Source organism: Eumetopias jubatus, unplaced genomic scaffold, assembly GCF_037043125.1.
Source record: "Eumetopias jubatus isolate StellerSeaLion01/CBP00866 unplaced genomic scaffold, mEumJub1_p1.0 scaffold_13, whole genome shotgun sequence".
Classification (NCBI taxonomy): Eukaryota; Metazoa; Chordata; class Mammalia; order Carnivora; family Otariidae; genus Eumetopias; species Eumetopias jubatus.
In genome coordinates this window covers 29,398,916-29,416,928 of record NW_028274819.1, presented here as the reverse complement: position 1 = coordinate 29,416,928, position 18,013 = coordinate 29,398,916, and the positions used below count along the sequence as shown (strand labels likewise).

Sequence of the window (18,013 nt, the reverse complement as noted above, 5' to 3'; positions counted from 1 at the left end):
GATCCCGGGGTCCTGGGATCGAGCCCCACATCAGGCTCCCTGCTCTGTGGGAAGCCTGCTTCTCCCTCTCCCACTCCACCTGCTTGTGTTCCCTCTCTCGCTGTGTCTCTCTCTGTCAAATAAATAAATAAAATCTTTAAAAAAAAAAAAAGAAATAATATGGGTAGTAAACCAACTTGGAAAACAAGAGGAAAAAATACTTCTCAACTCATTTTATGAGACCAGCATTACCCTAATAACAAAACTAACAAAGACAACAAAAGAAAAAGAAACTATTGGCCAATACCACTTATGCTCATAGACACAAAAATCATTAATAGCAGTTTAATAAATCAGTTCAAATAATGTATATAAAGAGGATAATACTTCACAATCAAGTAGGGTTTATCCCAGGAAAGTGAATTTAGTTTAACATTTGAAAATGAATCAATGTGGGGCACCTGAGTGGCTCAGTCAGTTAAGCATCCAACTCTTGATTTCAGCTCAGGTCATGATCCCAGGGTCATGAGATTGAGCCCTGGGTCAGGCTCCACGCTGGGAATGGAGCCTCCCTCTCCCTCTGCCCCTCCCCACTCCTCTCTCTCTCTTAAAAAAAAAAAAAAAATCAATGTAATTCACTATATTAACAGACAAAATATGTATATGAAAATGTCAATACTGCAGAAAAACATTAGTTGACAAAATATTTGATATACAATATAACCTAAATAAGCAGAGATGTCCAGTAATATTTATCAAATTATCTACTCTTTCTTCATAATTTATAAAGCCATCTTTCTCATATTTCAAATATACATGGATTCATTTCTGTACCTTTTATTAACTTCCATTGATTTATGTGCCTATCTCTGCAGTAATACCACAGTAATGGTATTGATGAATGAATACTACCATAATGATTTTGACTTTCTAATAATTCCTCATTACTGATAGGACAGTTCTTCAAAATTGTGGTAGCAATTATTTGTTCTTGGCTTTCCCAAATTTACCAAGTTCCATGGACAATATGGTTGGATTCTGAGTGGAATTTCATTGAATTTATAGATCAATATAAGGGAGAATTTATATCCTTATGAGATATAGACTTCTTACTTAGAACTTAATATATCTCTGCTTATCCATTCCATATTTTATATCTGAAAATGTTTTATAGGTTTTTTTCATAAAAGTTTTATATATCTTTTGTTGGATTTATTCCTAGGTAACTTAAACCATTTTTTCTATAAAGAACACACTTTTTTTCATATTTCAACTTCTTAAATTGGAATGTCTCTGATGGATGTTATCTTACAATCAACAACAAAAAACCTTTTATAGTCAATAGTTAAACTCACCAACATATTTTATCAATTTATATGGTCACCATTGTTTCTTGAATTTGTTGTCTTCCTTGTGAGTTCACTTCTTTTCTTACTGAAGTTTAACCTTTTTTTTTAAAGATTTTATTTATTTATTTGACAGAGAGAGACACAGCGAGAGAGGGGACACAAACAGGGGGAGAGGGAGAGGAAGAGGGAGAAGCAGGCTTCCCGCGCAGCAGGGAGCCCAATGTGGGGCTCGATTCCAGGACCCTGGGTTCATAACCTGAGCCAAAGACAGATGCTTAATGACTGAGCCACCCAGAGGCCCCCTGAAGTTTAACCTTTCTTAATTAAATCTCCTTGAGTACTCCTAAAGTCCTAAAACCTTGTTTGCTGGGCCTACTTTCTGAAGCTATTATGGATAGTACACATCTGGTCACAGAATCAGTAGGTGGCTGGCTCAGCTCTAAGAAATCAGCTCTAAGAAATCTCTTTGTGCTTCCCCTTCACTCAATAGGCCCAGAGGTCTCTATAAATCCATTAGTCCTGTCAGTAGGTCTGCAAATTTTTTCAGCCAGCTTTCCTGAGCTACACCAAGATTGGGGTTGGAAGGATTGCAAACTCCTGTCCCTGCCTTCACACAGTATCCTTCAGTTAGGCACCACAGATTACTTCCAACCAGGAGCCCAGCAGGCCTGTGGCTTTAGTTCTGCTCACAGCTTGTGTTTCTATTCTACCTCTGGTTCATAGTAGTATTCAAAATACTTAACAACAGAGTACATCCCAGGTACAAAACAATCACAACATATGCCAGCTTGTAAAAGTAGAGGAAGGAGGAGGAGGAAAGAAAGAGGAAAAAATGTATATGATGTTTGAAACTTACTTAGAAAATGCTTATTTCCTCAATGGATGGAAAGATGGATAGATGGATACCATTTGATAAAACAAATGTAGTAAAATGTTAATTCTAGATTCTAGGTGGTAGGTACATGTACATTCACTGTAAAATTCTTTTGACATTTCTGTATGTTTGAAAATTTTAATAATAGAATACTGAAGAAATTTTTGAATTACAAAAGCCATGTTAAGGATGTACAGGATGAAATACAGGCCTTATACAATATGCCAACGGGCTGTGAAATCAATTTAGTGGGTCCACGCCAGCATTTGAAGAGTGCCTCACTGTAGTAAGGTTAAATCCTGTTTTGAAAAATTTTTGTTTTATGTACATATGTGGAGAGATATGTATATAATATTGAATTGTAAAGTATAATTTTTCTTCTGTGAATTATGATATGAAATGTATTTTTTACTATGGATTTCAATCAAAGAAGTTCAAAAGCTACCAATGCAGAAGTAGTAAAAAGCTCAAAGTTCATCTCTTCTCATCTCAAGGAACTGTAAGAAAAATGAGAAAGATGTGGTGTGGGCCTGGGTGGCTGGGGGCAGTGTGTGGAGGGAGAGCTGAGGTTTGGTCTACTATCTCCAAGCTTAGAGAGAAGCAGGTGTGTTAGATAAGTTGAGAAGACTAAGGGCAAAGGGCTTCCATCTGGATTCTCATTTTATATTCTGGGAGATGACTGTATTGAGGCTGTCCCCTTTCACCAATCTTCAGCAGAAGTGAGGGGGATGCAGCCACAGAGTAAATGCAGTGGAATAGTACGTAGGAGGCAGAAAGAGGGTCATCACCTCGCTTTCTTGAGTCATTTTCATTTGGGGAATGTATAAGACCTATAAATTCTCACATAGCTACTGGGTAACTAAAAGGTATTGAAGTGCCACAATATTTAAGGACCAAAATGCCCACATTGACTGCACTGCAGAGGCTGTTAGGGTGACCTGGTTAGGCCTTGGGCAAGATTAAGAATGTGGCAGAAACTCAGTGAGAGCCAAACTAATGCAAAAGCTTCCAGGGAGCACTCCTGACCAAGCAGAGAGCAGATCAGGAGTTATACCCGCTGCAAATCTCAGCAACAAGACCAGTGATACCTCAACAGTTGGAGACCACATGGCTCAAAGGACTACTTTGCTTCCCTGGCACAGTGAAGAGTCTAAAATATTTCACTCACATACTACCTTAAAAAGTTTAGAAAGCTATGTACCCCTCACTTAGAAACCTGTATCAACATTTTAAGTTGCCATTGGAAATGTTTTATTGCTAGCTTAAAAACAGTTGCAAAGATGTCTTTTCCAGCATATTATAAATATTGGCATTACTAAATAAAAATACATTTTTCTTTTAAATCTATCCAGTGAGATTAAGCATCAGTACAATTTTATATCAACCATCATCCATTTTTCAAAATATATGGAAAAGCTCTTAATCAGAAGGCTTATATGTTCCCTTTTCTCCTCAGCTTCATCTTTCTATCCCATTTCTTTCTTAACAGAAACACCTAAAAAACAACAAGGAAAGGTTCAGAGCCCCTGGAAGAAGTTTATGGCACCAAAATTTCAAAATGTCCCTTTGATGTCCTGTAGGTTTTTATACTCCAGGGTGAAGCACTGCAGTAGATTCGGGATGAGGGAGAGGTATGCTTTGCCTAAGAATAATAGAAGATGGGAAAGGAGAAGTGGCATATACCCCCACTGCAGGCACATTCACAGACAGAAGAATTTTAGTAAAAAGTACACTTGAAAGTTGAGAATCTGGTCATTTATTCCTTAAAACTACTCCTCCTAGGGCGCCTGGGTGGCTCAGTTGGTTAAGCATCTGCCTTTGGCTCAGGTCATGATCCTGGTGTCCTGGGATCGAGCCCTGTGGCAGGCTCCCTGCTGAGCAGGGAGCCTGCTTCTTTCTGCCCGTCTACCTCTCCCCCCACTTCTCTCTGTCTCTCAAATAAATAAATAAATAAATAAATAAAGTTTAAAAAAAAAAAACACTCTCATGCTCTTTGTGAATCTGCAGAGGAACGACTCCAGTTGACTTAAGCTCCTCTTCCCCCTATAAACCAGATGCCTTCTTGGAGGAAAAACAGAAGGGCAGAAATATGAGCATCTGAGCCTCTTTATCCAAAATGCTGAGTGTTACCTAAAAGATTGGTTAAATTATTTGGCCTTAATCAAATTATTTGGCCTTAATCAAATTATTTGGCCTTAATCAAATTTAGTTTTTACTTTCACTAGCACTATGAGTGGCACTTTCTGAAGTATTTTAAAAATACTTTTTTGCATATCTTATATAGTGTTTGTGTAAACCTGCTTACTTGAAACACGTATCTGGGTAAAGTAAACTTCCTAGAGTAAACTCCAACATATGTTTTTCAAACTCTGTGACTTTCATTCCCTATTCACACTCCTCAACCACTCCAGGATCTCGGATGCTCCAATTCTGAGGTTGAAGAAGGCCATTAGCCTCAGTCTCACATTCAAAATGGGTCACAAATTTAGCCTTTTTCTTTACCTCCAAGTAAAGTTATACATACAGCCAAAAAGATACATTGACAGAACTGACCAAAAATGACAGTTATAAAACTTTTGACCAATAACCAGACCATGCTCCCTATGTGGGTTATGAATTAATATTTTTAATAAATTTAGTAATTAACATAAAAAATAGAACACTTATGTCATGGGGGGTTGTTGACAGAGTTAATCTTAAGTGTATTCATATAAAATATATCCAATGGTTTTTAAATCCTATTTTGACATTTCTTCTTTATTATACTGTGAACCTCAAAAAAAACACTTAGAGGTGTCCATCTGGTGGTTAGATGACAAATAGATTGTGACCTATGTGGGTTTATACATATATATGTAATTTATTTTGTTTTATGAAGACCAGAGTACCTTATCTACTCAACACCGATTTAAACCCATATCATATTAAAAGAGACTTTTTTATTTTGTTAGTCACTGAATGTAAAATTCAATGCCAGAAGTGTAATTAGTGTATACAAACTAAATTTCTTTCTGGTAGAACAGCACTGTCCAATAGAATTTTCAATGATGATGTAGCTATTGAGCATTTGAAATGTGGATAGTGAGACTGAGGAACTAAGTTCTTTCATTTTATTTTATTATAACTAATTAATTTAAGAACCACTATTAAGTTTTAATAGCGTATTGGGCAGTACAGCTCTAAAAGATACAACTCACCTGTGGCTTGCCAAGGTTTAAGACTAGGATCTTTCCAGTATCTTTTACTTATGCTATTATTCTCTTTTCTGAAACTTTCAATAATTACTTCCCAGTGAATAGTAAGTGTTGATAAATGGATTCTTGCTGTATCCTTTATCTGTGTATATGATTCGCTTTATTTAGGAACTTGAAATCTTTTAAAAATGTAACCGGATGCTGGTTGTTTTTTGGAAATTATGTAAAATTGATTTTTCTGACATAATTACTTTGAAAAAATGTGACTGAAGACAGTGATAAATTAATGTTAATACTCCTTTGCATCTTTGTTACATATATAAAATATTTGTAAATAATGAGTTATATTATTTAAAAATCAGCAATTTATTGTTTTATTTAACATTTATTCAAGCTAATGTTATTAACAACAGGTGAGAGGAAACCACTATATGCCTCTTAATAAAATAAAGCAAGGCAATGATTTCCAAAACATTTACACTAAGAGTCTCCCTTTCATCAATCAGTAGTCAGACTTAATAATCAAAGATCTTAACTAACAATCACTGACAACACTGATCAATTTGAATAGAAAATAGAAAATGCTAGTCAATCCTCAAGACAGTTGGTTTTCCTCCCCCTAGGAATATGCCTTCAATACTGCTTTAGTTCTCCAAGGGAAAAAGAAAATTTCATATTCTTGTCCATTCACACAAACCTCTCAGTGAGCATTATTGTTTTGGGAGGAGGGGGCGGCAGGCAGGGGGCCCAGGATGTTGACGGAACAGATAGGATGTCAGGTGAAGATAGAATGCTGTGCCCTCTCTAACCAGCTGAAGACTCGGCATGATTGTTTTCTTACAAATAATACCTGTGGGTGTTGAAACTGTTCAGGGAATCTATCAAACACACTCTTTCACTTTGTTGCTGTAACTCTATAAAATTTATTCTCATTTCAAAAGAGTCATAGGCAAGAATACCTGTAGGTGGTTGAGTAATTTAAAGAAAATTTGTCAGGTCTACTCTCACTTACTTTACCAGAACAATCCTATACTTATTTGGAGGTTTTTAAAATGCAACATTTTCTACTCAGTATGATTAAAAATTTCAAAATAAGAGCCCCTCATCTAAAGAGTTGTCTTAAATTAAATATACGTAAAGAAAATATAATATTAGGACGTTTGAGAATAAAACTTTGATCCAAAAAGGAAAATAAATTAATATATTGAATCATTTCCATTTTCTATAATTATAGAAATCATTCACACATAGATGTACCTATGTGTACCTAACCAGTGTGATATTAGGGACAAAAATGCATTATTACATTAATGCCAAATTATCGTTCTCAGGAAAGTCTGAAGGCTGAGGTCTATAAACTTATAAAAGCTATCTATACAAATTGAAAAAGATATAAATGGAAGAATAAAGGTAATAACCTTTCCAGATTACTTAACTTTCCTTAGTAAGTCATCTACATCCATATTAATTTTACTTTATATTAAGTAATGCAGTAAATGCAGATTTTTAAAATTTTTCTTTTATGCAATTTGCATTTTCAGTCACAAGTTCAGAGGGAGAAAAAGCTCAATAATGCTTAGTTTAAAAATGTATTTTCCATATTAATTAATTCCAAAAATATTAAAAAGTTTAAAAATCTCTTAATCAAAAAAGTAATAACTAATACTTTTTAAAGTGTTTTTAGATGATTAAAGTGTTTTAGTGATTTAAAGATGAAGACATATTTTCAATCTCCAAGTGGAACTTACTCTTCATTAAAATGTTCATAATGACATAAGCAGGAAAGTCTATCTCCCTATATAATCATTTTAAAATACCATTTTTTAAGTAAGAGCTCTTACTTGGCTCTTATTTCTTGAAGGCGTGTTTAATATTAATCAAGATAATATTTTGAATTGAAAGGTATCCAATTGAGATGTCAATAAAACTCTCTGTTTTTATATAACTGAATTACCAGGGAAAAAAAGGAAAACCTCTAAGCCTAATTTTTTTTTCCAAAGTGAGTTATTTAATAAATAGCTTTCATGGTAAAAAGTTCAAATTTGAGCCAGAGATACATATTTGACATTTGGTAATATAATTCTAAGAGAATTAGAGAAAAATAGAGATTGGAAAAATTTTTCTCCTGACCTAAACAGCTTTACGACAAGTCAAATGAAATGTTCCACGACGATAAATGTGTCATGGATAAATGATGGAAAATAAACAGTATTTCAATATCATTTCCTGTTGCATCCCATCGTGGTTTTTGTCCCTCTCTGTAATAATTACCTATGCACAAACTCTAGATGGCAATATTGCACTTACTGTACTTTCAAGAAAATTGTCACAGTCAGTCCCCACATATCCTCTTTATCAACATTTTATGTGCCACGGATCTATAGCCTCTTATTATAAGTGTAATGAAGCAGAAGTTATTGAAGCATTTTATTGATTGCTCAGATCACAAGTTTACTGCCATACTGAATTGGCACCTTACTCACTGAAGCAAACTGCTGACACCTTTTTTAAAAAGTGACAACTACATCTATTTCATGACCAGAAATCCATTTTCATCTCTATCAAGACAAGAATGCAATTTTCACTTCATTTAACTGATGTTAGGCCTGCTCAAAGCATGACACTTAGAAAAAGACACAAGTTTAAGGTTCTTAAAATACTTCAAGTAACTAGAATGCAGCTTGGTTTCAGGAAAAGAAAAAAAATCAACCATCATTCAAATCTACAAGCAACCTAATATTCTAAAACATTACCTATCAGAACCTTCAGAAGTAGTTTTCAAACTACTTGAAACATTTGCAACACAATTTTAATGTGTTTAATAATAAGTTATATTTATATATTATAAATTTTGTCCCAAGCTTTCAAAAGACATCAAGAAGTTCAAAATTGAACTATTTGGGGTATTGCCCCATGAAGGTTAAATCAAGGAAACAGACCAATTTTTAATGTATATATAGATGGGGATCTAATGTACAGAAAGTGACTATAGTTAACAATACTATATTATATATATGTTAAGAGAGTAGATCTTGAACGTTCTCACCACAAAAAAGAAATGATAATGATGTGAGATGATAGAGGTATTAACTAACCCTACTATGGTAATCATTTTATAATATTTAAGTGTATCCAAGCATCATATTTTACACCTTAAACTTACATAATGTTATATGTCAATTATATCTCAATAAAACAGGGAGGAAAAGCAGCTGGCATACCAAAAATAAAGTATATATAAAAAATGAAATAGAAATAGTTACTCCTTCAGTTGTGTTAAGACCAACAAATGACTTTGACCTAAGATACAAGATATAAAAAGATAAACTTTCAATACTTCTTTTATGGAAAATTAAAATATTAACATTCCTTTAAAAATACTTTCTGCAATCAACATATTCTGTCAGTACTAAATGTAATTCAAGCATATTTTGAACTGAATCTTTCCTGAGTAGAATTATATTATTATTATTGGTTTGATATCTAAGTATCAAACTTATTAAGAACATAGATAAAGTGAACCAATGTTAACTTAGGAAAATTTTTTAACAAAATCTAGAGCTTTGGTAGAGGTTAGTTTAATGTAATAATAAAATACATTTCAGTTTTAAACTGCAAAACCAATATATGCTGAAGCTGGATGGTCATTTCCTCATCTAATTACATAAATAAAGTTAGAGTACAATAAAGGTATAGTACAATTCCAGTCTAAAAAGTGAAACCCAATTTTTGAAATAGAGACTTAGTGTCTGAGATTCTTAAACCCAACACACCAAAAATGGAACATTTAGAAATAGCATATAATAGCATTTTTAAAAGTATCTTGCTTATATTAATAAATCAAAAGGACCATATACCAAAAAAACTTGAATCACTCAGGGAGAAAATTATAGTTTTCAACAAACTTCATTAAGTAAGGGCCCATTACAAAAAGCCCAAGTACATATTTCCAAATTAAAATTACAGAAATAAAACACTTCCCTGCAGCTTCAGACCTAAATAGAAATTGTCAGGTTGTTTTTTGTTTGTTTGTTTGTTCATTTTAAATTTAGAAAATGCTCCAAGAGTTTAAGAAATATTTGGGTGTATTTTTCTTTTTTCTTGTTTTTAAGTTATCAACAAGCTAAAATTTAATTTCAAAGATCATTTCTTTCCAAAGTGCTGAAAATAAGGAACAAGATAAAAAATTTCCTTCAAATTTTTTCATATCTTAAATTCCACAGAGACTATGATTTTCTTCATAATTAAGATGGTGGTTGTTAAGATATTACAGTTAGATACTCATCTCCTTTGTTTCTCTCTGAATTTGGAAAATGATGCAATGAATAACAACTGTTAAGCTATGCTGTATGTTTATGAGTTCTTTTAGAAACTATTTTAAAAGAGTGCAATGCACTCATTATTTAAATGTACCCAGGAATTTTGTTGGTTGGGGGGAAAAATGCAAAGAAGTATCAAAACCGAGAAGACATTTCCAGCAATGAACGTTTCCTAAAGATCACGTTTGTACTTAAGATCAGTCATTCCAAATCATTATTTATATAGCCTCCTGGCACAGTTCCATGGACTTTTATGTATCTCTACAGTGTTTCTGAAGAGACTGACATATATTTTGTTTACTGACAGCAACGAAAAGCTCTATGTAGGATCATAAATAAAGAAGATCATGTTTAAAAATCACTAATATCATTTTAAAAGGTAGTGCAGGCTTGTGTTTTGGCCTCTGTTTAGCTGTGTTAGGCCTATGAATGACAGCTTCCCTGCTTGAAGCACACAGAAAGCACAGCCTTCCTCATTCACTGACAGGACTGTGGCCTTTTCACACGTTCCTTCCACAGCAGTGTTTGTCCCCAAACACTGGAACTCGACACAATGGCATTCCTACTTCAACACCCCCACCAACAGCACCACTACTTAACAAGAATGCTAATGAGATGGGACAGGCCCTGTCGCTGAAAGTGTTAACTGCATTTCATAGGAATGCGTTTATGCTACTTCAAAGATTACCAATTAAATAGATTCTGCTTAGCTCTGAGCAATTTCTAAGATGTTTCCACTTTTAAGGAAATAAATGTGATAAATATAAGACTAAGTGACTTTATGCTGTCCTAAATATAATATCTCATTTTATATACATGAATCAGTATATATTTAAGACCACACTAATGTAGTGGGCTTAATTCAGTTGCATGCTATAATAGCCAAGTTAAAGTTAGAAATTGAAAAATGAGTAAGTCTATAAACATAAAATCAGTAGTTCTGACTTTCCTTTTAGATCTATTTTATCAAATTATTTAAAAGACATTCCCTTTGGGAATCCCAAAACATCCAATTTAAAGATTTAAAGAAATTTCCTCTGACAGAAGCCCAGCAAAACAATATTATTGTTTTTGTATATTATCTCAGAAGCGAAATCAGTGGAAATAATATCAAGAATTCATTTAATTCTAGAATTTATAAGCTTAGATTTGTTAAATAGGAATCATCACCCATCTCCATTTTACCTATCTAATGATTCCTTAACATGATCTTATATAAAACTAAATAGAAAAGGCTATCCCTAAGGTCAAATGAAGTAAATGCAGTTCAAATAAATTTCATTAGTGCTAAGAAGGATATTTGCTAAGAAGTCCTACTCACATTAAAGCGATTGCCAGGCTTAACACTTAGCCACTGATGATCTGACAATGGTATCGCTACAGTGACTTATCTAAACATTGCAAATAATTTTAAATTAAATCATGATATAACAATACAAAAGAGACTCAAGAATACATAGAATTGAGCATATTTAAAAGAAATAGTAATTTGCATGGAAATGCATAACAGGTAAACTTCTATTTCTTTTTCTTCATGTTTATATTTTAAAATAAAACCTAAATAAGTATCACATTAAAGCTGCTGAGTGCAAAGATTTAAGTTATTACAACTTAGCCAAAGTAAAAGGTTTAGTTAGGAATGGCAAAAAGCCTAGGTTTTTAAATATTCCCAAATTTGGCAGAGTGTTGATGATCTAGATGACTTCAAAGATGCTTTTTAAAAATGTTAATTATTGTTCATATTTTGTTCAAAATATATTTTTCATCAATTTTGAGTCCTAAAGAAACCTTTAAAATCAAAGCAGGAAGCAATTCTTGAAACACCTTCTTTTTTCACAATACACAGAACTCTTTTCAATCTAGTACAACTATATATCTATCAATTTTACATGCTTAGGACAATGGAAGAAAAAACACAAGCCTTAACTACTTTCTGAGCAGTTTCTTATCTCTAACATACTCACTTTTAATAAAACTTAGAAAATGTTTAAGTTTTTTAAGATTTGATTTAAGCAGGGTTTTCCTTGTACTGGAGAATGATCTCTTTTTTAAACATCAAATAATTTTAAACTGTCTAATAAGTAGAATCAAACTATTTAATACCAAATAAATTTATGATAATTAAACTGGTCATAATCTGTTTTATAATATCATTGTATTTTAAAAGCTAAATATATTTCAATTTAAATAATTTGACTGAAATTATAATAAAATATATTTGTACCAGTTTTTATATATGATACTGGCTTAATAAAAACTTTTAAAAATAAGTGTGGATTTGTATTTTTTCATATTTATTATTATAAATAGGCTTATCTATAATAATTATTAATCCCATTTCTGGGCCCACTAAAATTAATTAACTAAGCAGATAATCACATTTTGAGAATAAAAGTTTCTCATGGGAAGATATTTCTTGCTAATTCTGGATACCTCGTTCAAGAATTTCATCAATACAAATTGTCCTTTTCCAAACCAGACAGCAGGAGGTGCTGTGTGAACACTGAGACCACATCCCATTCTTACCTCCCCTCCCCCAGCACACAGAGAATAATAGCGTGATGCTTTCAAAATATTCATTTTTCAATGGTCTGTGGCCTGAGATAATGAGCCCAGTTCCTCATAGTTAGAAATGTAAAACCTAGACTTCATTTAAGATGGTAAAATATATGCTTAACTTCTTAAGACCAAGTGCAGAGGGGATTCTAAAAATGTGGCAACTCCATTTTTATTTTAAAAATGGCCATCAATCATTCCGCTTTGCAATGTTAGTTCCACTTTAAGATAAATCAAAGTCCCTATAAATAGTTCTAAAAATATCAAAGTCTTTACACACACACATACACACACCCACTCACAGTTATGGAAAGGATACTTAGAAATTAAAGGACAAAATTAAGTTTAACCAGATTCAAATATATTAGTTCTATTTCTTTACTCTCCAAACATACAAGTTAAATAAGCATAAATGAAGTGAGTTAGTCTTGACAAGAAGTTAATTCACAATTTCTTTTCCCAGAATGCGATTGGTTTATATTTTAGCCCAACTTCTACAATAGCCATTCTGATTTCATACTGAAAAAAAAAAAAAAAAAGAAAGAAAGAAAAGAAAAGAAAAAAGAAGGCTGAGCATTTAAACCTTCAAATGATTTAGGAGCTATTCATTTTCTTGCTTAAAGTAACAGTCTATAGAAATTCCACATAAGGAGTTGCCTTCGCTTTGCACAGTATGCAGCAAGAAAAGATGAGATATATGACATCCCATACCAAAAGACAGATACAATTAGCCCCATTATTGTTGGCTTTGAGATTACAGAAGAAGCATTTTGGCTCCCTAACGGGTACTGAGTTCACAAAATACATGTCACAGTTTTTTTATGACACAATGCCAATCATTGCCTCTATACAACCACGTACATTTTAAAACACATAATAAAGCCATTTTTAAAAAGGGATGACTCACCTGTGTATAATATTTTTTTGCAGACTTTAGTCGTTGGTACAAGGCCAAAAGAACTCCTTGGATGTACATCTTAGCTCCTGAGGGGCTGAAACCTTCTCCCTTAGAGACCCAAACTGGTCCCCGCAAAGGTGTGATGGAATTTTGCAGGCATTTTTCAAGCAGAGGAACTATGCAAGAAAATAAGGGAAAATAAATTCTTTTGACCCAACTGAAATGCACTGCCTGGAACACAGCCCCAGTACCAGAACTAACTCTTAACATCTATTATTTATATCTGACCTGGGTTAAGTCTTACAGAGGCAATTCCTGCATTACTAGTTGCCACCATGAAGGATGTATTTATATTGAGACACCCCCCATGCAAGACTCATAAGCTTTGTGAGCACACCTGAATAGTTCTGAAGTGTGCCTAACTAGCTGCACAGAGTGTCATGGTGTGCACTGATTGCCTTATCTTCTCATTTATCACAGATGAGTTGGAACCAACCTTGCTGAAATCTACTTGCATTGTCCTGATAAAATTGTAAGATCCATGTTGTTTCTGTATATAGCTTCCCATAGAGGAGTCTATATATCTGAAACATCACATCTGGAAATTATTCATAAAATATAATTCACACCTTTATAAGCCATCCTATTCAAGTCTTTTCACTGCCATTGCTTAAATAACCCATAAAAACAGGGTGGGCAAGGCTGTTTAAAAATAAAAGGAATCTTAAGCAAGCATTTTATCATACCTTTTTGTTTTTAAGGTTCTGGGATATAAACTAGTCAAAGATTTAGAAATGCTATTCCAGTACCCATTTTGTAAACAGATAGAAGATATTTACTTGTTGGCCCGTATTGCAACATCTATACTGGACTTGACAGACATGTTTATATACTTTTTCACACGATTAGCTTATAAAGTCTTTCTAGTGTAAAATAGTCAAATAACATGACAACTAGCTAACATTTTTCAAGATTTAATTTCCCTCTGAAATGACAGAAATAAAGAAATAAAAAAAATCTTAGGTACATTTGGGAACCCAGAAAAATGAAAGGATATCATTTTTTAACTTGGTCTTAAGTATACACATGTGACACAATATAAACATACAAAATAACTCTATGGCTTGGCTACCTTATTCTGATACATATTTCTAATAGAAAAGAAATTAAATAGATCACCAGCAAAGAAAATAGCTCCTAGCTCCATGCCATTGGTTATGTTATATGTGGCATATTTTATGCAAAGAGGCCTAGCGTAGCAATCTGGAAATTGAATTACAATTAGGTTCAGCTGAGCTGCTGAGCGGCTGAGTTATGCAAATGGCCTTTGCTATTGGTATTCTGTTGAATTTTGCTCCTAGTAAAAAAGTTATGCATTTTATGGCACTAAGTTCTGCAACTCTCTACCATAGCACAATTTAAATTCTTTCTAATATATTCAACACTAAGGAGAATGTTGGAAATAGAACTTAAGCTTTTCTAAAACTACTATAAATAAAGTTAAAAGAAAATTACAACCCAATGACTATTTAGACATCTTTAGTTGTGTGCATGAAATTCACTCATCCAGCCTCAGAAATTAATTCCTAAAATTCTCATATTAAAACCATGTTTATACTGGAGCAATTATTTCTATTAAGTTTTATCATAAATACCACAAACTTTTTAAAATACAAGATCATATATACTATAAAAGAAAGAAAAAGAAACTTATTTTTAGAATTATAACTCTTCAATCTTTAAAAAAATGTATGGTATAAACCAATCTTGATTATAATTTTTCCTAAAGAAAACTAGCTTAAGAATCATCAGTGCTTTTAGTTAACTGTTATAACATTCATACATTACTATGTACTGGGTTTTAATTTGTAAACTTTTAATTTGGTACACTCATTGAACCTATTACAGTTTTTGAACATGGAAAGGCATTACATAAATAGCTATTAAGTTGAAATAATTTTAAGTAAATTGAGAAGTAGGTAATAAACCTGCATAATCTACATCCTAGATTTAATCTTGAATTTAAACCTGAGAACATGTTCTCAGATTCTCTAGTGTTATAGCCTTATTCATCCATGCTTGCCACAAAATAACTTTCAAATTCTTTATTTCAGCCCAAGGAATTCCAAAGTATAATTTCATAGATCCTCTAATACAAGTTCCACTTTTTGCAGAGTTTGTGTCCTCTTAAATAAGAATTTAAGAAAAAATATATATATATATAGTTCAGGAAAAAAATACAAATTATATCAAAACGCAAGCTGTGTCAGAACTGATACAGGATGGAAAAAACTCCCATGCTCCACATGATTTATGTAATTAGGAATACTATGGAAACCAGAAATAGCAAAGCAAAGAAAGCAGTATTCACAAGCAGGTTTTATAAGGGACTTCAGAATCTGCTCTGAACTTGTTGAATAATCTGTTCAGTATTCCAGAATCTCCCTGCTGGAAGCAGGGTCCTCATTATAACCACAAGAGCGCTAATAAAGGTTAGCCTCTGAACCAGGGATTAGAAGGCTCTTTTCTTTTTGGGAGCTGCAAACTAGTAACTTTGATGATCTTCTTGAAAAGGAAGACAAAGCACACTCCAAGAACAAACAATGTTTCCACTAACTAGGAAGGTACAGAAAACATAAGAAAATGATACGCCCTAAGTACTTAGAAAGGAAGTATAAATAAGCCTAATATATTTAAAAAATAAAATTTATTAATCAGTTGGAATTAAAGAACTCTCCATAAAAAAGGATTGACCTAAAATGATAGTTTTGAACTATAATAGAATAATTGATTAAAAATAAGTCAATTGACTTTTCAACCCCAATCATAGATTTTGAATGTTGAGTATGAATTATTTTTTAAGAATTTTAGAGGATATCTGTAATATTCTATACCAAAGACAATTCATAAGTGTTCTTAACCAATCTTTTTCTTTTATTTAGAGTTCTCTTTTACTCTGTTTCTGAAGCTAAGTGCATTCTATTCTATTAAAGAAGACTATTGCATAAAGATGTGCAAAAAACAAAGGCAATTATTTAGAAAGGACAATAGGCACTTTCAACCTTGGAAAGAGCATAAACCTAGATGTTGCTATGAGCTAACAAGGCCCATGAGAGACAAAGAAAAAAAAATATGTCTTTCCCAGTGAATGAACTCCAGGGTATTATTTTGTGCATAAACCATCAGTTTCTCCTTCAAACTGCTACTCAGAAATATTGCCTCATTCAATAAGGTTAGCTGGCTCCTATTATCTTATATTCCTTTCCTATTGGTGTGCATAGGTACACACAGTATTTCTTCTGAACTTTGAGGCCTTTATTACATGTGTTCTACCTATTTGCTCCTATTTACATAATTGCAACCAGAGCTTTGCTTTTCTGTAATTTCAGTATTTTCATTAAATAGGGCCTCAACATTTTTATTAGATAAGTGGTTTAGAAATGAATCATTCATTAAATTTATCAATATACATAGATCAGTCAAATGTGATCATTCCATTGGGATCATTACCACCACTGGAGAGGTACAGTTATGAGGATGATAACTTTTTATCCATTTTGTTTATTCTCAAGTTATGACTACAGGACAAATTAAAATTAATCCAATAGTTTCAATGCATTTGGAGTTAAGACTGAGGATGCTGAGTAAGTAGATCATGTAACCAAAAGGAGTAATTTCCCTGGTAGAGTTAGTATTGAGCATCCTGGGTAAACAGATCATATGATTGAAAGTAGTAGCTATATCAATTTCATAACTATCAATGGATACTTTTCTCACTCATGCTGTTCCATTTCCCTTGCATTTGTTCCTCTTTTTTTCCACCTGTGAATATATTCTTGTCCTTCAAGGTTCATATTAAATGTTACATTCTGTGGCAAAATATCCCATGTTATTCAGACTGAATTAACTGTTCCCTCCTCTGTGTTTCCCAGAGCATTGTTTGTAATTTTATTTTCCCCTTACTGATTTGAATTAATCCTTATCTTCTCCACTCCCATTTCCATCCTCCAGTAAATCACAAATGCTTCAGGGTTTTGAGGCCATAGTGGTTTTTGGTTTGGTAAAAGCGGTGCTCAATGAATGTCTACCAGACAAATTAAAAGTACTTTGGATCTGTTGTGGACAGTCTTTTAGGTAAGTTTTAAGACCATGAGTTCAACTTATGCACAAAGGCTACGCACAATCACTTAGAATCTGTAACTTTCTGTGACCAAATGAAAATTTCATCAAAATTTAATAACTATTAATATGCCAGAATTTTGAAGCACATTTAGAATATGTACAAGTGTTTTGTCTTAATTCTCCTTATAAAATGATCTTGAAGACTAAGAAGGAAAATAATTACAAAAGAAAATGATACAATTTGGCAGTGAAGCATTAACAAGCCAGGAGAAGGCCAGAGGTGGGTATTTAAAAAGTCTTGGAAAAACCTCATGTGCTCTATCCTACCCTGTCATAAATCATGCTACTATGGGAAAAAGCACACAATAAAACCTATGTAACAAAGCAAAAATATTAGGTTAAGGTCAAAATAGCTACTGTAAGTAATAAAAATGATACCCTCTAAGGACACCAAACACAATGAGTTCAAAGCTATTCATAAAAAAAGAAGCTGTTCAGCCTTCAAGAAGACCTTATATTAAAAGCACTTCATCACTGATAAGAAGCTTGAACTTATTTGGATTCATATGGGAGCAGTACAACAAGGAGGCAAATATCTCTAAAGAGAAACCACGAAGCTAATGGAACTTACCAAGTAGAAATAGACTGGAATGTCTGTCAAGTTCTATACCTAGAGAATATACGTCTCTTTCCAAAAGCAACATCTTACATTAAAAGAGATA

At 33.0% G+C, this 18,013-nt stretch overlaps 1 protein-coding gene across 1 annotated transcript in view; it reads right to left on the bottom strand.

Annotated features, from left to right (window-relative positions):
- DCDC1 (doublecortin domain containing 1) overlaps positions 1-18,013 on the bottom strand; it is a 431,249-nt gene that overhangs the window by 338,097 nt on the left and 75,139 nt on the right. Inside the window, exon 7 of the mRNA XM_028087718.2 lies at positions 13,179-13,345. Within this exon, the coding sequence (XP_027943519.2) occupies positions 13,179-13,345 (167 nt within the window). The remainder of the gene's footprint in view (positions 1-13,178; positions 13,346-18,013) is intronic.